Raw genomic sequence first — 21,555 nt, 5'->3', positions numbered from 1 at the left:
CACAAGCAGGAAGGACAGCAGAGCAGCAATGCCTGGAGTTTCTATGAAAAACGAGGGAAGTGCAAGACAGATATATGCCAATAAGAAGAAATTTTCAAATGGAAGAAGGACAATACTGTGGCTGACAAGTGAAATCAGAGCCAAAGTAAAAGCAAAAGAGAGGGCATACAAGGAAGCTAAAGCTATTGGGAAGACAGACAATTGGGACGCTTGTAAAACATTGCAGAAGGAAACTAAGATGGTCATTAGGAATGAAAAGATGAATTATGAGAGGAAGCTGGCGACTAATATCAAGGAAGCTAAAAGCTTTTTTAAGTATATAATGGGTAAAAAGGAGTCGCGGGTATATATAGGACCAATAGAAAATGACGCTAGAGATATTGTAATGAGAGATAGAGAAATGGCAGAGGAACTAAATGCATATTTGTATCAGTCTGCAGTATATCGAACATTCAAGAACGTCAGGGAAATGAAGTACGTGCCGTGAAAATTACGACTGGGAAGGTGCTCAGGAAAATTAATGGTCTGAGGATGGATAAGTCTCCTGGACCTGATAGAATGCACCTTCAGGTTCTGAAGTAAGTAGCTGGAGAAATTGCTGAGGCATTAACAATGATCTTTCTAGAATCGATAGATTCTGGCATTGTACCAGATGACTGGAAAATTACAAATGTTACTCTGCAATTTAAGATGGGTGGGAGGCAGCAAAAAAGAAACTATAGACCTGTTAGCCAGACATCAGTGGTTGGAAAGTTGTTGGAATCGATTGTTAGGGATGAGATTACAGAGTACCTGGAGACACATGACAAGATAGGCCAAAGCCAGCATGGTTTCTTGAAAGGAAATTCTTGCCTGACAAACCTAATACAATTTTTTGAGGAAAGGACAAGCAGAATAGACAAAGGAGATGTAGTAGATGTGGTGTATTTGGATTTTCAGAGGGCTTCTGACAAGGTGCCACTCATGAGGCTGCTTTGCAAGATAAGCGCCCATGGAATTACAGGGAAGTTATTAGCATGGGTGGAGCATTAGCTGATCAGCAGAAAACAGAGAGTGGGAATAAAAGGATCTTAGTCTGGCTTGCTGACAGTTACCAGTGGAGTTCCACAGGTCAGTGTTGGGATCGCTGCTTTTTATGATGTATGTCAATCATTTGGAGTATGGTATTAACGGATTTGTCGATGATACAAAGATAGGTGGAGGAGCAATAGTGGTGAGGAAACAGAGAGACTAAGATAGCTTAGGGGAATGGGCAAAGAAGTGGCAAATGAAATACAATGTTGGAAAGTGTATGGTCTTGCACTTTGGTGGAAGAAATAAACAGGAAGACTATGAGTTAGATGGGGAGAGCATTCAAAATGCAGAGATGCAAAAGGACTTGGGAGTCCCTGTGCAAGATACCCTAAAAGTTAACCTCCAGTTTGAATCGGTGGTGAAGAAGGCAAATACAGTATTGGCATCCATTTCTAGAGGTATAGAATATAAGAGCAGGGATGTGATGTTGAGGTTCTACAAGGCACTCGTGAGACCACACTTGGAATATTGTGTGTCGTTTTGGGCTTCTTATTTTAGAAAGGATATACTGACATTGGAGAGGGTTCAGAGAAGATTCACGAGGATGATTCCAGGAATGAGAGGGTTACCATATGAGGAACATCTGGCAGCCTTTGCGTGGTATTCCCTGGGATTCAGGAAAATGAGAGGGGATCTCATAGAAACATTCTGAATGTTAAGAAGCCTGAACAGAGTAGATATGGCAAAGCTATTTCCAATGGTAGGGTATTCTAAGACAAGAGGGCACGACTTCAAGATTGAAGGACATCTATTTAGAACAATACTACAGCATCTCAACAACAGTCCTCCCTTGTAGAATATTAAGCACCGTGGCAGCATAGCAGTTTGCACCACATTATTACAACAGCTCAGGGCATTTCACAGATGACTGTGTGGAGTCTGTATGTTCTCCCAGAGGCTTTCCTGTGGATGTTTCAGTTTCCTCACACTGTCCAAAAACTAGTGTTAAATAGGTGGGTTGCAGGGAAGTGCGGCACATTAGGCCAGAAGGACCTGATAGCACTGGAACACTAAGTAAATAAATAAAGTTTTATCATTTGTAGCACGGGAGAATCTGTAGATGCTGGAAATCCAGAGCAATAAACACAAAATGCTAGAGAAACTCAGCAGGTCAGGCAACAGCAAAGGAGAGTAATTATTGTCATGTATCTTCAGGCCAAGACCCATCATCAAAACTGAAAAGGAAGGGGCAATAAGCCTTATAATTATTAATTCTATATTAATTCAACAAAATTCTCTCTTAACATTAAAGGATTTTTTTAAATGAACTATGTTCCACAAATAATTGTGTTCTTAATTAAAAAGGGAATGGTCATACCAGACTGCAATATAGTCATTGACTGGTTCTGTCTGCAGCAGAGTGAAGTTGATATAAATCCCATGTCCTGAAGGCACAGTAATAAGCCAGCTACAGTCCTTTGAATTGGGGTACTCATTTGGAAACCCAGGAGAGTAGATGGTGCCATTCCGCGACGTTATGTTAAGTCCACAAGGAGCTGTAAAACAAACAGACAAAATATGGTTACATTATTAACATTCAAGATTGCTTATTGTCATTCTTCCACACGACTATAAAGAAGAACAAAATGATTGTTAATACAGATCTGATGCAACATAAAAACACAATGAGTATAAAGAACATAATATAAACATGAATATTAAAGCAATCCTAGAAAACACAATGTACAAATAACAATGTTGAGTATGGCTGTATATACATAAGATTAGTTTCTATGCATAGTCTTGTTTTATGCACATAAAGTGATGCTAGGTACAGGAGTATCTGTACATAAGCTGATACTAACAGGATATGACAAAGTGACTCTTGGCAACAGGAACTCTTCTAAGTAGCAGCAGAGCATCTTAAACACAGTAGGACAGTTGTGTCAGTGTAGGTATAAGTCGTAGAGTGTAAGTGTAAAGTTGCAGTCCATAAGTGAAGGGAAGGTGAACCTGCTCTGGGCACTCTTCAATAACAGTACAACCTTTCTGAGATACTGGATCCAAGGCTGTTGACTATACCCCAAGTGTGACCTGACCAGTGTCTTATAATGGCTTTTATGTTCTATTCCACTTGAAATAAATGCTAAAACTGCATTTGCCTTCTTTACCACAGAATCAATCTGTAAATTAACCTTCTGGGAGTCTTGTATGAGGACTCCTAAGTCCCTTTGCACCTCTGATGTTTGAACCTTCTCCCTATTTAGATAAAAGTCTGTACTATTGTTCCTTTTACCAAAACCCCATAGCTCAGAAAGGATGTGTTGTCATTGAAGAGAGTCTAAAGGAGGTTCACAAGGACAATTCTGGGAATGAAGGGGTTAACACGTGAGGAGCGTTTGGCAGCTTTGGGCTTGTACTCACTGTAATTTAGAAGAATGGTTGGGGGTCTCATTGAAAACTACTGAATGTTGAATGGACTAGAAGGGCCAGATGTGGAGAGGATGTTTCCTATGGTGGGGGTATCGAGAACTAGAGGGTACGGCTTCAAAATTGAGGGGTGACCCTATAGAACAGAGGTAAGAAGGATTTTTTTTTTTTAGCTAGAGAGTTGTAAATCTGTGGAATGCTCTGTCACAGACTGTTGTGGAGGCCAAATCCATATTTAAGGAGGAAGATGATCATTTTCTGATCAGTCAGGGCATCAAAGGATATGGCGAGAAGGCAAGTGTATGGGGTTGAGTGAGATCCAGGATCAGCCATGATCAGTCTTATGGTTTTATGGCTTTATAGTACTATGTCTCTATAACACAAAACAAGATGCTTTCTTTATTGGTAATAGAATGGATTCATTGCACTTGTGTTTCATTTGACAGTGTGCATTTTCTCAGCTCCACTTCACAGTGTTTTTCTCTCCACTGTCTTATTTTGTGGATTTCTCTGAACAGAGAAAGTGACATAACAATAAAGGTTGTTAAAATACCTAAATAAAGACATTTGTCATGGGGAAAAATGCAAAATCTTTGAAAATGCATTTTTTGCTTTGTAGACAAATTATCAGTTTTTGTTCCCCTATTTCATCAATGGATCAGAAAATTACGCTGTTAAAAACAGATCACACTACCAAAATACTGGTGTCATCTTGGTTAACTGCTCAAAATAAGTTTAACCTACATGACTATTGGATATGGACATTAATTTGTGAGGAAATGAAATTGTACAGAGGGAAGAAACAACTGAACTAAAACACAGCATGCAATGTAAAGCCTCTTAATAAAAAGATGCAGATGTACTAACAGAAACACTTGCATTCAGGACGATCATTCAGAAGGACTGTTAAGAAGATTTCCTGAATTCCATGTGGAAAGTTATTCAAACATAAAGCACTAATTGGAGTTCAGGACTAATGTCCATTCAAAGTGGGTACACAAGTAAATAAGGTGGAAATGCTGGTTTTCATTAGTTGAGTATAACAGTGAGGAAGTTATACTGCAGTCAAATAAACTTCAGTCAGATTGCCTTGGAATATTGTGTGCAGGGCGAAGACACCAGAATAAAAAGGTATGGGAAGGGAAGGAAGATAACCTATCTAGGAAGATATCACCTATATGGTGATAGGTGAAGCCGGGTGGGGAGGGGGAGTGGGGAGAGAGGTAAAGGGCTGGAGAGGAAGGAATCTGATAGGAGAGGAGAATGGACTATCAGAGAAGAGGGAAGAGGAGGGGACCCAGGGGAGATGATAGACAGGAGAGAAGAAGTTAGAGGCTAGAGTGGGGGATAGATGAAGAGGAGAAGGGGAAGGAAAATTCATTTACAAGAAAGGAGAAATTGATATTCCTGCCATTAGGTTGGGGGCTACCAAGATGGAATAAAAGGTGTTGCTCCTCCAACCTGAAGGTAGCCTCATCGTGGCACAAGAGGAGGCCAAGACAGACATGTCGGATTGTGAATGAGAATGGAAATTAAAATGTTTGGCCACTTTTGGCAGAACGAGAAGGGTGTTCTCCAATTTATGATGGTCTCAGCATCGGGAGCACCAGATGCAATAGACAACCCCAGCAGGTTCTCAGGTGAAGTGTTGCCTCACCTGGAGTGACCATTGGGGGGCCCTGAACGGAGATCAGGAAGGAGGTGAATGGGCAGGTGCAGTACTTCAGCTGCTTGCGGGGTTAAGTGCCGGGCGGAAGATTAGTGGGGAACGACGAAGGGACAAGGGAATCACAGGGAGTGTATTTTTAAATGATGAGGACATAGATAGGGTAAATAGCCAAAACCTTTTCCCCAAGGTAGAAATGTTAAATACCAGAAGACTGGCTTTTGAGGTTAAAGTAGTGATGTGAAGGGCAAGTTTCTTTATGTAGAGAGTGGTTTATCAGGGTTAGAATTAGAAGCAGGCAGTTGGTGGAGTTTAAGAGGTTGTTAGATGGACACGTGAGTATGAAGAGAATTGAGGGAAATAGATGCTAAACAGGAGGAGAACATTTAGTATAAGTTGACATCAGGATTAGCACAATATTGTGGGCTGAATAGCCTGTCCTGTACTGGACTGGACTGCTCTATGATTCAGTGAAAGTGCCACTCAGTTAGAAAGTGAGAGACAGCACAACCATCAGTCATCTATCTACCAGGTTTTTTTTTAAAAGATTCTCCCTAAGAGGATGATGGCGTCTAGCACCAACTCTTTTGCTTGCACCTTCAGAAACAGCTCTACTTCTATCTTTAATAACATCTCTATTTTTCCCTTTTAAGGTTCTTTAGAAAACCCTGACCTGAGGTTGCACGGTGATTTGGTTCTAGGCGGAATTGGGAACGCTTTCAGAGTCTCACATCTGGTTGCTATTCAATATTCCAAGGACACAGCCCAGAAGACTAGTACGCCTTCAGGGTTCCAGGATATTGTGGCTCTAGTGGCAAGTGGACTCGAAGTCGGAGCCACTGCAGAAAACTGGTGTATCATGGGAGATGGAGGATCGAAAGCAGCGAGCTGGCTGCAGGTTGTGTGCCCAGAGACCCGAGTTCTTTGGGTACTAAGCTCAGAAGAAGCGACATAACAAACTTTTAACACCATAAATCAGTAAGTTGCTTTGTTATGTCTCCCTTCTCTGTGAAAAGGGGACACCTGTTTTTCCCTTATGAGGAAGAGAGAGAGATACCACATAATCTGTGGTATGCCGATTACCGGGTGAATGTGTAGTCTTTGGGATACTGCAAGTCTGTATCTTCATTGATGCTTTGCTGCATGCTCGAGTGCTCTTTGGGTTTGCTGTTGCTTTGTTGCTGTTGGGGGTGTGGGTCGTTGTTTTGCTGCAGCTGATGCATGGGGGGGGGAGTTTTGGGGTATTAACATTTAACAGTCATTTGTTCTTTAGGGCACTCCTCTGTTTTCATTGCTGTTTGCGAAGAAAAAGTATTTCAGGATGTATATTGTATATATTTCTCTGACATTATATTAAAATCTATTGAAAGATTTGCATCAACTTGCTTCATGTTCTACCATTCCCTTGCACACTCAAGTTAATATAAAGTGAACCAACTAACACTTGCATTTTAGGATGTGAGAGGAAACCGAAGCACATACAGATGGCACCTGAGGGCATGATTGAACCAGGTCTCTGACAACCTTCAAACTATACTATATTTTTGTCACCTTCTTTTCAATATTCCTGAACAATACTGCATTTTCATCACCCTCTGTTCAATAATCTTGATAACCCATTTCTCACTCTGCTCAAGCAGTGAATAATGAAATACTGGGGTTAACATGGAGCCTATTTGAAATTACATTGTCCATTGCAGTGACGATGAAAGCATGGGTACATTTCTTTTATTTAAATTGAAGCGTATTATTTTAAAGTAGCTAACTTTCCCTCAAATGAAAACTGTTCAACCTAAATTGCTTTCTCGTATGACTAAGGTCTATTCTGGCATACTTATGAAAAATCAGTTACGTTTTTATCAGTAGCTATGAAGGAAGAGAATGAGATTAGGAAGATCGTTCAAAAAAGAGAATTATACATTAATGGTGACAAGAATAAATCTTCCAACAAAGCAATTATGTCATGTATCTTTGCTTTGTAAAATCAGCCTTTAACATGAATCAGAAAAAAGAAATTGAGCAAAATGAGGACATTGCCTACAATGGCACATTACACACATGTACTCAGTGGCTACTTTATTAGATACAAGAGTGTAACCCAATGTGGTCTTCTACTGCTGCAAACCATCCATTTCAAGGTTTTATTTGTCACCTTCCTGTCAGTTTAAACTAATCTGGCCATTCTCCTCTGACCTCTCTCATTAACAAGGTGTTTTTACCCACAGAACTGCTGCTCACTGGATTTTTTTTTGCTTCTCACACCATTCTCTGTAAACTCTAGAGAATTGTAAGAGTGAAAATCCCAGGAGATTAGTTTCTGAGATCCTCTAATCACCCTATATAGTGCCAACAATCATTCAACAGTCCAAATTAATTAGATCATATTTCTTCCCCATTCTGATATTTGATCTGAATAACAGTGGAACCTCTTGGCCACATCTGTATGCTTTTATGTATTGAGTTGCCGCTAGATGATTGACTGATTAGTTAATTGCATTAATGAGCAGAGGGTACAGGTGAACCTAACAAATGAATGTTCCAACAACCTTTAAGCAGAGGCTGATAAGACCTGAAATAGTTTAAAGCCCACATTCACATTAACCTGTCAGTTATAAATCAAGGTATGATTTTATGAGGGACAGAGGAGAAAGGGCAGTGTGGAAACAGGATGGGATGCAAGCAGAGAGGAGTGGTTCCTGGAAGTTAGAGAAATACACATTCATGCCATTTGGTTGGAGACTACCAGGACAGAATATAAGCTGTATGCCTCAACCTATCAGCAGAGGAGACCATGGACAGCCATGTCAGTGTGGGAAAATGCAGCAGAATTAAAAGGACTGGCCAAAAGAAGATCCTGGTTATTATAATCAGAGTGAAGGAACTCCATGAACACCAGTTCTTTGTTGGGTCTCACCGGTGTAGAGGAGGCTGCACCAGGAGAACAAGATACAACAACCGACTGCAAGCAATTCACATATAAGACTTTGTTTCACCTGAAAGTCCAATTTTAGGCCCTGGATGGTGGTGAAGGAGGAGATGAGAGGCAGGTTAGCATTTGTCATGGTTGTAGGATAAATGCCAAGAGAGAAATCAGTGAGGAGGAACGAGTGGGCAAGGGTGTCATGGAGGGATTGATCCCTGCAAAAAACAGGAAGGGAGGGGAAGATGGTGAGATCCCACTGGAGATGCCTAAGTTACAGAAAAAGATATATTGGATGCAAAGACTGGTAGGCGAGGGGAAGGGAATTACTTTCCTGTTATGCCAGCATGGGGGAATGGAGAGCGGGCAGATGTGCAGAAAATGGTGGAGGGCTGTGTTGATAGCAATAGAGGGGAAAGACCATTTTTCGGATAAAAGATTATATTTAGAATGATCTGGATATGGAAAGCTGCATCACTGGGATCATTCCTTTGGGATCAATAAAATATCTATCTATCTATCATGAGAACAGCTGCAGCAGAGGACTGCAAATAGGGAACAGCATCCTTGTAAATGACAAGATGGGAAGATGTGTAGTCAAGGTAACTGTGGGAATCTGAGAATTCATAAAAATGTTGGTAAATAATTTGTCTCTGGATATGTACACAGGAAGATCAAGAAAGTGGATATAGGTGCTGGAGATGGACTGAGTCATTTTGATGGTGGGGTGGAAGTTGGTAGTGAAGTTGAAGAAATCGATAAATTTCACATAGTTGCAGGAAGTAACATCAATGCAGTTGTCAAATATAGAAGAAAAAAAGTTGTGGAGTATTACTGATGTAGGTCAGGAAAATGGACTATTGCACACTGTCAGCAGAAAGCCCGGCATAGCAGGAGCCCATGTGAGTGCCAATAGCTACGCCTTTAGTCTGGAGAAATTGAAAGGCATGTTGTTCTGGGTAAGAACCAGTTCTGCCAGACAGAGGAGGATGGTGGTGGAGGGGAACTGATTGGGTCTGTTGTCAAGAAATCAGGGAGCCTTGAAAGCTCCTGATAGAGGATAGAATGTACAGAACATGGATGCCCACGGTGAAAATTAAACAGTTAGGGCCAGAGAACTATAAATTGATTAAATACCAAATATATGAGGTGCTGTTCCTCTTGGGACATCTTCAATCAGTATCTATTCACATTTATACTTTCCTTAAAGGTTAGAGTGTTATCTGAATAGAAAGCTGTCATTATGCATGCAGTTTGCAATGTTCTATTGCATCAAGTACTCAAGCAGCTGCGATGAAGATCAATAGCAACATACACAAGATGCTGGAGAAATAAAGCAGGTCAGGCAGCATCTACGGAAATGAATTAACAAACACCATTTCAGGCCAAGACCCTTCATCAGGACTGGAAAGGAAGAGGAAATATGACAGAATAAAAAGGTGGGGGGAGGTGAAGACGGACTAGATAAAGTTGATAGATGGAGCCAGGTGGGTGAGAAAAGTAAAGGGCTGGGGAAGATGAAACCTGAAAGGAGAAGAGAATGGACCAGGGAAAAAGGGAAGAAGGATGAGAAATGGAGGGGGAGAGGTGATAAGAGGCCAGAGTAGGGAATAGAAGAAGGTGGGAAGGGGAGGGATTTTTTTATTACAGGAAGGAAAAAGCACTATTCATGCCATCAGGTTGGAGGCAACCTAGACAGAATATGAGATGTTGCTCCTCCACCCTGATAGTTGCCTCATTGTGACAAAAGTGGGGGCTATGAACTGACTTGTCAGAATAGGAATGGAGATAGGAATTAATTTGAAGGTTAAATACTATGATATCAAGCTGACTGACATGATCAAACAATGGGCTGTTATGTAAGAATATTGAAGTGAAATGATGTTAGAAAGGTCTGAAAACTCATAATGACAAGCAGTGAAAGGTTGCTTCCCCTGCTTCCCATAATTAGAATAATAGCGGAGATATATATATATATATATAAGTAATGCTAAGGTAGCATAATGACATAAATTACTCTGATTAATGGTATCATTAGGCTCAAAGCTTACCTTGAAAAATCATGAAATTAAATTAACAATCATGATGATTCGTGGGCATTGGAAAATAAATTATTGCGATGAATTGAATTAATAGTTGAAAGAATACAGGGAAGGACTAAATAATAGGATTAATTGGATTTTTCTCAAAAGGCTGACATTATTTTTTTATCTTGAGGGGTTTACTTTATCTATGCCTCTCATAATTTTATAAAAATCTCTTTCAGGCCACCACTCAGCCTCTGTGGCTCCAGAGGAAACAACTCAAGTTTGTACAAGTTCTCATTATAGCACATTATAGTGTCCTGGTAAACCTTGTTTTCACCTCTCTAAAGCTCCAACATCAGTCTTATAATGAGGTGATCAGAACAGAAAATTCGGATTGTTTTGTTTTGTTCAAATTATACTACTTCTTGTAAAAAACAGTTTTTCTTGTGAATGATGCTATATGCCTGTGATGATATATGTGGTGTTGCTATATGACAGTGATGCTGCACCAAGTGAGCTTTTCATTAACGCTGTGCAGACATGTCAAAGTTAAAGTCAAAGCCAAATTGATATTTCATCCAAGTACTTCAGTTATGATAGGAACTTGAGATTCATTTCCTTGTCGGAGCTTACAGTAAAATAATGAAATACAGTAGAATTTATGAAATACTATAAACATCAAAGATTGAGAAAATTGTGCAAACAAAAAACAGAAAAATTAATGTTGAGATCATAAGTGAGTGAAGTTGTCCACAATTGTTCAAGTGCTTAATGGTTGAAGGGTAGTAACTATTCCTGAGCTTGGTGAAATGGGACCAAAAGCTCCTGTACCTCCTTCCCAATGACAGCAGTGAGATGAGAACATGGCCTGAATGGTGAGTTGCCTTGATGATGGATGTTGCTTTTGTAGAGCAGTGCTCTATGTAAATATAATCAAAGGTGAGGAGAGTTTTGCTTCTAATGAACTGGACTGTATCCACCACTTCCTGTAGATTGTGCATCTGACAATAAACTTGACATCCAAGATTCAAGATTGTTTAACATCATTTCCAGCACACGAGTGTAAAGGAGAATGAAATGATTGTTACTCTGGATATGATATAGCATAAAATAAACATCATAAGATAAAGAACAATATAATAAAACAATATATATACACACACACACGGTGATTGATACGTTGGTGGCCTAAGGTAGTAGGAGTCAATTTTAGAGAATCTAGCGCATTTATTTTTCAACATAATCTCCTCCTACATTTACACACTGGTTGGGGAGCATACAGATCTTGGACCTCCAGAAAGTGTCCACAGATAGATGATTGTTAAGTTTGTGGCCTAAGGTAGAAAGAGATGAGTTATAGAGCTCTTGTTACATGCACATGTAGGTCAACTCTTTGAGTGATTAGGCAAAAAATTTGAGGTTAATAACTCATCTCCTTCTACCTTGGGCCATTAACTTATCAATCACCCCTGTTGAGTTATTAACTGATGAGTTATTAACTTCAAACCTTCTGCATAATCACTCAAAGAGTTGACCTGTATGTGCATGTAAAGAGAGCTGTATAACTCATCACTTTTTACCTTAGGGCACAAACTTATCAATCACCCCTGCTGTGGACACTTTCTGGAGGTCCAAGATCCGTATGCTCCATGATAGCTGAACTAAGTGTGTAAATGTAGGAGGGAACTATGTTGAAAAATAAATGTGTTAGGTTTTCTAAAATTGTCTCCTTCTACCTTAGGCCACAAACTTATTAATCACCCTTTGTATAGCAAAGCAGGAATGGCTGGAATTTCTGCAAAAAATGAGGGAATTGCAAGACAGATATATTCGAAATAAGAAGTTGTTGTCAAAGGGAAGAAGGACACTACCCTGGCTGACAACTAAAGTCAGAGCCAAAGTAAAAGCAAAAGAGAGGGCATATAAGCAAGCCAGAGCTAGTGGAAAGATGGAGGATTGGGGAGCTTTTAAAAATTTGCAGAAGGAAGCTAAGGTCATTGAGAAGGAAAAGATGAATTATGAGAGGAAGCTGCTGACTAATATCAAAGAAGATACTAAAAGCTTTTTTAAGTATATAAAGGGTAAAAGTTGAGGATAGATATAGGACCAAAAGAAAATTTTGCTGGAGTTATTGTAATGAGAGATGCAGAGGAACTAAATGCATATTTTACATTAGTCTTCACAGTAGAAGATATCTGCAGTATATTGGATATTCAAGAGTGTCAGGGAAGTGAAGTTTGTGCAGTGAAAGTTATGACTGAGAAGGTGCTCAGGAAGCTTAATGGTCTGAGGGTGGAAAATCTCCTGGACCTGATGGAATGCACCCTTGGGTTCTGAAGGAAGTAGCTGGAGAGATTGCGGAAGCATTAACAATGATCTTTCAAGGATCAATAGATTCTGGCATTGTACCAGATGACTGGAAAATTGCAAATGTTATACCACTATTTAAGAAGGGTGGCAGGCAGCACAAAGGAAACTATAGACCTGTCAGGCTGACACAAGTGGTTGGGAAGTTGTTGGAATCGATTGTTAGGGATGAGATTACAGAGTACTTGGAGACAAGATTGGCCAAAGCCTGCATCGGTTTCCTGAAAGGCCAAAGCCACCATGGTTTCCATGGAATTACAGGGAAGATACTAGCATGGGTGGAGCATTGGCTGATTGGCAGAAAACAGAGAGTAGGAATAAAGGGATCCTATTCTGGCTGGCTGCCAATTACCAGCGGAATTACACAGGGGTCGGTGCTGGGACTGCTGCTTTTTATGATGTGTCTCAATGATTTGGACTACGGTATTAATGGATCTGTAGCTAAATTTGCTGATGATACAAAGATAGATGGAGAAGCAGATACCATTGAGGAAAAAGAGTGCCTCCAGAGAGACTTAGTTTAGGGGAATGGGCAAAGAAGGGGCAAATAAAATACAATGTGGGAAAGTGTATGGTCTTGCACTTTGGTGGAAGAAATAAACGGGCAGACTATTATTTAGATGGGGAGAGATTTCAAAATGCAGAGATGCAAAGGGACTTGGGAGTCGTTGTGCAAAATACTCTAAAGAGTAACCTCCAGGTTGAGTCAGTTGTAAAGAAGATGAATGCAATGTTGGCATTCATTTCTACAGGTATAAAACATAAAAGCAGGGCTGTGATGTTGAGGTTCTATAAGGCACTTGTGAGACCACACTTGGAATATTGTGAGCAGTTTTGGGCTCCTTAATTTAGAAAGGACATTGGAGAGGGTTCAGAGAAGATTCACAAGAATGATTCCAGGAATGAAATGGTTACCGTATGAGGAACATTTGGCAGGTCCTGGCCTGTATTCCGAATGTTAAGGGGCCTGAACAGATTAGATATGGCTAAGTTATTTCCCATGGTAGGGGAGTCTAAGACAAGAGGGGACAACTTCAGGACTGAAAGACGTCCTTTTAGAACTGAGATGCGGAGAAGTTACTTCAGTCAGAGGGTGGTAAATTTGTGGAATTTCTTGCCACAAGTGGCTGTGGAGGCCAGGTCATTGGGTGTATTTAAGATGGAGATAGATAGGTTCTTGATTAGCTGGGGCATCAAGGAGTATGGGGTGAAAGCAGGGGAGTGGGGATGACTGGAAGAAGTGGATCAGCCCATACCATGATTGAATGGTGAAGCAGACTCAATGGACTGAATGGCCTACTTCTGCTCCTTTATCTTATTGTCTTATGATCTAAATACACAAGATAGTTTGCATAGTGTACATAGATTCAGTGTATGTCTATAACTTGACGCAAGGCACAGGAGTGCCTGTACATGAGGAGACACTGACAGGGAATGTTAAAGATGTGGTGGTGGGGGTTGTAGAAAGATCAGCCTTACTGCTTTAGGAAAGTTACCATTTTCGTGTCTGGTTGTCCTGTCATTGATACTGCATCACTCCCTTCCTTATTTCAGTGGGACTGACAGTCTATGATCAGGGTGGGTGGGATCATTTATGATACTGCTGGCCTTTCTCTGGCACACAAGAACTCTAGAGCGCAAGCAGTCTTGAAACATGTTAAGCTGTTGTCTCCTTTCCTTGGTGTAGTTCTTGTGTGGCAAGAGAAAAAGCCTGAGAAGCTGAGACAAAACAATGCAAGGGATATGAAAGGAAAGAGAACAAACTGAGGAAGTACCTTCACATCGTGGGAATGGATGGCTCCAGTCCCTTTTGATTCCATGATGGCATGTGAGAACGCGTTGTCCAACCAGCACGTAACCTGGGTAACATTCGAATGAGATAGACTGCCCAACACTATAACCAGAATTGATGACAAAGCCATTTTGAAATGGTGTAGGATCAGGACAATTCTGAAGTTCATAAGCTACAAGAAAGTAAAATCAGATGATTAATATCATGCACTATGGAGATAATTATCTTGTTGTGAGACACAAAAACCTTTGGATATTAAGGATATATTCATAACATAGTGTCAAGCGTGAACAGTACCGTAGCATATGAGTTATCGCAACGCTTTACATCGCCAGCAGCCCAGGTTGTAAGGAGTTGTTTGTAAGGAGTTAGTACATTCTCATTGTGACCACGTGGGTTTCCTCCTACCTTGCAAAGTTTAGTAGGTTAATTGGTCACATTGGTATTATTGGGTAGTGTAGCCTCCTTGGGCTGGGAGGGCCTACTAACATGCTGTATTTCTAAATAAAAGATGAAGTCTTTATGATTCAAGCTACTTTTCCTGGATTATAAAAATACCAGTCATATTGTCATTTTTAAATGGTTGCAAAGGTGTAATATTTGACCTGATGCCTTATCAAACATTTCATGGGACATAATACACCAAGGATGCTTGTACCTCGTATCCTCAGTGGTTTTCATTAGATATTTCCGCAGTGGCAGGCATGAGTCTGACCAATGAAAGACCGCTCTTCATGGATGCAAATAGGTAACATTGGAACAGAAAGACCAGACCAATGAGGGGATAATGTGAACAATACCATACAAAATGTTGGAGGAACTCTGCAGATAAGGCAGCATCTAGGTAGGAGAATAGTCAGTTTGTGTTTTAGGCTGAGATATCTATCAGGTTCTGATGAATGGTCTTGGCTTGAACCACTGACTGTTTATTCTTCTCCAGAGATGCTGCCTGACTTACAAAGCATAAAACTTGTAAGCAATTGTTTTGTAATATCAATCCTGTTACCAATAAGACTCTGTTGCAAGTAATTAACAGTTTTCTAAGGCAAATTGTCCTCATGATAGGAGAATGTTCATCAACCATTTCATTAGTCACAGAGCCATGGAACATGGCAGCAGACCCTTTGGCCCAACCTGCCCAGTGAGCTAGTCCCAATTGCCTACATTTGGCCCCCAGCCCTCTAAACATCTCCTATCCACCTACTTATGAGATGTCTTTTAAATATTGCTAATGTGCCTGCCTTAACCATTATATCTGGCAGTTCATTCCAAATAAATGTGAAGAAGCTACCCCTTTTTAAACCACACACACAAAATGTTGGTACTGAATCTGAGTCCTGACGAAGGGTCTCGGCCCGAAACGTCAACAGTGCTTCTCCTTATAGATGCTGCCTGGCCTGCTGTGTTCTATCAGCATTTTGTGTGTGTGTTGTTTGAATTTCCAGCATCTGCAGATTTCCTCGTGTTTGCCCTTTTGAAACCTCTCATTTCTGATCTTACACCTATGCCTCTCTTGTTTTTTGCAACCTGTCTCTGAGACAAAGAAAATAGTCTTTTTTCAATTATGGCATATGACAATTTTATTGTCTTGCTGCAATGTAGCAGTGTCGAAAACAGGCTCAGAGAAAAGAGGGATTTGAGGCAATCATTAACAGTGTTGCCTTTGTAGGGTTTATGTAGCTGGTAGCTCATTTGGATTGGCAGTGGGCAAAAGTAAGACATGCATTCTAAACAACTGATGGATGTGGTACTGGGATTGGTTTATTATTGTCACATGTTCCAAGATAGAGTGAAAAGCTGTCTTGCCTACTGTTCATACAAACCAGATCATTACACAAGTGCATTGAGTTAGAACAACATAAAACAACAATAGAATAAGGTGCAACAGCTACAGAGAAAGTGCAATGCAAGGAGACAGTAGGATGCAAATAAGGTAGGAGCTGCCCCCATGCCCCTTTTAAATCATTAACTATTGATCTTACACCTATGCCTGTACGATTTTTTACAATCCTACTATGAGAAAATAAAGAAAAACAGGTCTTTTTTTGTTTAGGGCACATGGTGATATAGATGGAAAGAATCAAGAAGATGCAACATCATATAAAGATAGGTTTTGTGCAGAAGTGTTCATTTGTACCCTGCTGGAATATGGAACAAAGTCAAGCAGAGTCCAGGGTTTACCTCCAGAAGAAACTTCAGTGAGGGAGGTACACTTCCTGGAACAAATCCTCCCTGACCCATTATTCTTGGACTATCTTTCTCATTTCTCCCCTCTCCTGGCACTATCTCTAACGCACATGTACTGTTTATACACAGAGTGAGATGATCCTTTCGTGGAGTCAAGTTTCAGTGCCTATGTACATCATGTACCGCATGAAATGTGTGTGTTGTAACATCTTCAGTTTACACGGACAATGGTAAACTTACATGCTAGAGTTTAGTGGATTATTGTTAGCTGGTAACCATGCATGCATATACAACAGTTCACTTTAGTCTGTAATTTGTGGTTAGGGTCAGAAGTACAAACGGACATGGGATTTCTCTTGCAGGACTCCCTAAAGGTTAACTTGTAGATTGAGCCGGTGGTAAGGAAGGTAAATATAATGTTAACATTCATTTTGAGAAGACTAGAATATAAAAGCAAGGATGTAATTCTGAGGCTTTATAAAGTATTGGTCAGACTTTTTTGAGCAGTTTTGGGCCTCTTAACTAAGAAAGGATGTGCCGGAATTGGAGAGGGCCCAGAGGAGGTTTAGGACAGTGATTCCAGGAATGAAAAGGTCAATGTATGAGTAAGTATGTGAATGCTCTGGGCCTATACTTGCTGGAGTTTAGAAGAATGATGGGGGATCCTATTGAAAACTATTGAAAGGCCTAGATAGAGTGGATATGGACAGAATGTTTCCTATAGTGGGAGATCAAAGGGCACAGCCTTAGAATAGAAGGGTGTCCCTGAGAACAGAGATGAGGAGGAATTTCTTTAGCCACAGGGTGGAGAATGTCTGGAAGTCATTGCCACAAATGTCTGTGGAGCTCAAGTCATGAGGTACATTTAAATAGATGGTTGATAGGCTCTTGATTAGTAAAGGTGTCAAAGCTTTCAGGGAGAAGGCAGGAGGGTGGGGTTAAGAGGGATAATAAATCAGGAAAATGCGATGGGCTGATTGGCCTAATTCAGATTCTATATCTTATGATCTTATGTACCCATTCCAGACTTTCTCTGTCTGTACAAACCTCACAGAGTCCAGCTTTATCTCTCTGCTGCAAGATTATCCCCTTGTTTTTCCCTGCGGTACTACAGAACCACATCACGGTTCTCTACCACAGGTGACAAGAAAAGAAAGTGAGAGAGAAAAGAACTTTAAACTGAGGTGTTTAAGGTGACTTCTCCACTCTAACAAAGTTATGTGGAGTCACACAATAGGTTTGACAGCTTTTGCCTGAGTGATGCAATTAAGGAAGGTTGCTGAAGCTTTAAAATTCATCATTCTGGGTAGACGGAGCTTGTCAGCCATGTTTGTCAGCTTATCCAGAAGAAAAAAAAAACTCTGATCTCAAACCTCCACTGCCTCGTGTCTATACCCACTCATGGTTAAGGCTTCAGGAGAAAATCACAAAGCAGAATCCAGAGCTGGCGTCCCAAAGGCTGTCTTCCAACACCGACTGACAACTCTTAAGTAGCCGCTGGTACCAAACTGGATTGGCCTCTGCTGATCGTTTGAATTCACCAGCTGCAAAGAGAAGGGGAGCCTGCTGCAGATGCAACATGCTGCTCTCCATATTGTATAGCCCTGGCTTCTATATTGACTTGCACATCCTCTCTGGCAGCTAGGATGCAACATCCATGGTTGATCCTGACCACTGGAGAACCATTGGATGATGCGATTCCCAAAATGGATCTGATGAACCTCAGTTACTGACAAAGAAAAACCAGATGATTAAACCAAAATACATTCCTGTAATGGAACTACTTCAACATGAGAAAAGGAAGAGAAAAAATAGGATGTTAATGCATAACATTTCCCTTGATGCACACCAGTCAGAGAGTGGGAGTTATTGATTTTCATGGGGGTGCACTAGTCAGAACCTACCACGATGAATCTATCTCCTTCATCTAAATCAAAACAGGAATATGTATTCCTGCAATGTTTGTGTTCCATACAGCTTTTGTACTTATTAATTCACTGCTGAAAAAATACTGAATTCTGGGCACTGCTGCATTTTTAGTTAATGTTTCCTTTATACAAATATACAAAACTCAAATAGAAACTAAACATATAAAGGACTGATTAAAGCTATAAGCTGTAAGAGCAAAATTATGTCATTCAGTCCATCATGTCTGCTTCACCATTCTACCATGGTTGATTTATTATTCCTCTCAGTCCTATTCCCCTGTCTTCTCCCCCTCATCTTTATCATTCTTCTTAATCAAGAACACATCAACCTGCATTTTAAATATACCCAATGATTTGTTCACCAGAAAGCTCTCCTGAGCAATGAATTCAAGAGATTCACCACACCCTGACTAAATAATTCCCTCACATCCCTGTACTAAAGATATATCCTTCTATTTTGAGATTCTGCCCTTTGATCCTAGACTTCCCCATGAAAGGAAATACCACTTCAATATCCACTCTATCTAACACTTTCATTATTTGAAAAGATAAACAGATAAAGTTGTTAAGCAAATGATGCTGGATTAAACACAAAAAAAATTAAAGAGGGAGAGATTATGCTAAATTTATATAGAAGAATTTTGTCAACTATAGTAAGTGTATCATAATTACAAATTTTATTTATTTAGAGATACAACACTGTATCAAGCCCTTCTTGCTCAACTACACACTTGTAACCGATTAGCCTACTAACCTGTATATCTTTGGAGTGTAGAAAGAAACCAGAGCAGCCAGAGGAAACCCATGAATAAACTCCTTACAAACAGTGGTGGGAATTCAACATGGCTCACTGATGCTACAACAGCTAAATGCTACGTTAACGTGCCCCCTCAAAGGTCCATCAGATTACTAATTCAGATATAGTAGGATTGAAGTTAACAACAGCACCAGGAGAAACTAGACTTCCAGCCTATAAAATTGGAAATATCTATTCCCCCGTAGGTTATTTTGTGAGAGAATGAATACTGAGAGTGAAGCAACTTCATTCACCTCAACACTGAACTGATTCCACAATCTGCAGACTCACTTTCAAGGACTCTATAACTTCCTCAGTTTTATTTTGAAGTTACCAAATATATATATATCACTAAATAACCCTGAGATTCATTTTCTTGGGGACATACACAGTAAGTCCAAGGAACATAATAGGATCAATGAAAGATTGCACGCAACAGAAAAAATAACCAACCAATATGCAAAAGACAACAAACTGTGCAAATACAAAAGAAAAAAATATTATAATAATCAATCAATAGAGAGATAGATAAATAAATAAATAAATAAGCAAGCAAGCAATAAATATCGAGAACATGAGATGAAGAGTCCTTGAAAGTGAGTTCATAGGTTGTGGGAATAGTTCAGTAATGGAGTGAATGACATTGAGTGAAGTTATTCCCTCTGGTTCAAGAGCATGATGGTTGAGGGGTAATAACTATTCCTGAACCTGGTGGTTTGGGTCCTGGTGGCAGCAGTAAAAAGAGAGCATGGCTTGGGTGGTGGGGGTCCTTGATGGTGAATGCTGCTTTCCTGCAACAAGGCTCAGCGTGGATGTGCTCAATAGTGGAGAGGGCTTTACCCGTGATGGACTGTGCTGTATCTGTTACTTTTTTAGGATTTCAAGGGGATTCATGTGCCCATACCAGACTGCGATGCAAGTATACACTCTCCACCACACATATATAGAAGTTTGTCAATGTTTTGGATGTCATGCTGAATTTCACAAACGTCTAAGGAAGTAGAGATGCTCCTGTGCTTTCTTCCTAATTGCACTCATGCACTGGGACCAGGACAAATCATCTGAAATGATGACATTGAGTAATTTAAAGTTGTTGACCCTCTCCACCTCTAATTCCCTGATGAAGACCAATGAGGACTGGCTTATGATCCTCCAGTTTCTTCCTCCTGAATGCAATAATCAGTCAGCTCTTGGGTCTTACTGACATTGACTGACAAGTTGCTGTGGCACCACTCAGCCAGATTTCCAATCTCCTTCCAATATGCTGACTCATCACTACTTTTGATTCAGCCAACAACAGTACTGTCATCAGCAAACTTAAATATAGCATGGAGCTTATTTATATATTTATTAACTTTTTTTGTATTTGCACTGGTTGGTTGTCAGCCATTGTGTGTAGTTTTTCATTGATTCTATGCTGTTTCCTTGTTCTACTGTGAATGCCTGATAGAAAATGAATCTCAGTGTATTATATGGTGACATCTATACACTAAGATAAAAAAATTACTTTGAACTTTGACACCAAGACAGGGGAAATCTAGGCATCATTTAGCTGAGAACCAGAAATTGCAGATACATGTTAGAGTTAAGGGAATAAAAACCTGAAGACATTTTTCTTTTAAACATCCAACTCGGCTTTTATCACACAATGGGAGAAAAAGTGATCACGAAAGTCTTCTAACTGGCAAGAGAATCCTCTTTCTATCCCTTATCTTGCCACTCCCATTGCCACTCATATTTTCTATATTACCGGTGGCAAGTCCTTTCCATTAGATGGTGGCACATTTGATTGTAGCGGCTTCTATAGGGTCAACCAAATGTGTTATTAGCCTTTTAAATATATTTCTTATGATCACAAGACCCTGCTGGACATTAATAACTTTAAGTGAGTTGCTCATTGATGCACCATCAATAACTCTCAGAGACAGGAGGCAAACGATAGGCTTTTATTAGCAGCAAAAGGGAGCATGGCATCTCGGAGACTGAGGGAGGAGCAGTGCCTCCAACCACCTTTATACAGGGGTCTGTGGGAGCAGTCAGCAGAGGGGCGTGTCCAGACAGGTATACATAGTTTACCACACATGTCCATGCCGGAAGACCACCCTGGACTGTGGGAGGAACAGTGACACAATGACCTTTATCCAGGGGTGTGTGGGAGGAGCCACAGAAGCAGTCAGCAGAGGGGCGTGTCCAGACAGGTATACATAGTCTACCACAGTCAGCAGAAGGGCGTACCCAGACAGGTATACATAGTTCACCACACTCATTGGTGGAGAAACTGAAGGAGCTGGAGCTTGTGTGGATCGTGCTGCTGTCTGCAACAGAGAGGCGTCAGAGAAGTCGGTGCATGAAGCTGGTGTGCAGTTGAACAGTGAGTGATCGTCCTAGTCACATTTCTTGTGATGGCAAACACTGTTGGACATGGTTA

The 21,555-nt window shown here is 40.4% G+C and overlaps 1 protein-coding gene across 1 annotated transcript in view; it reads right to left on the bottom strand.

Moving 5' to 3' along the window:
• The window catches only part of LOC132400744 (CUB and sushi domain-containing protein 1-like), a 2,029,389-nt gene that overhangs the window by 219,137 nt on the left and 1,788,697 nt on the right, over positions 1-21,555 (bottom strand). The window contains exons 42-43 of the mRNA XM_059982042.1: positions 14,200-14,388; positions 2,393-2,570 (exon numbers count right to left, since the gene is read on the bottom strand). Of these exons, the coding sequence (XP_059838025.1) occupies positions 2,393-2,570; positions 14,200-14,388 (367 nt within the window). The remainder of the gene's footprint in view (positions 1-2,392; positions 2,571-14,199; positions 14,389-21,555) is intronic.

The sequence above is a fragment of the Hypanus sabinus genome, chromosome 10 (assembly GCF_030144855.1).
Source record: "Hypanus sabinus isolate sHypSab1 chromosome 10, sHypSab1.hap1, whole genome shotgun sequence".
NCBI classification, from domain to species: Eukaryota; Metazoa; Chordata; class Chondrichthyes; order Myliobatiformes; family Dasyatidae; genus Hypanus; species Hypanus sabinus.
This window is presented reverse-complemented; position numbering and strand designations above follow the sequence as displayed.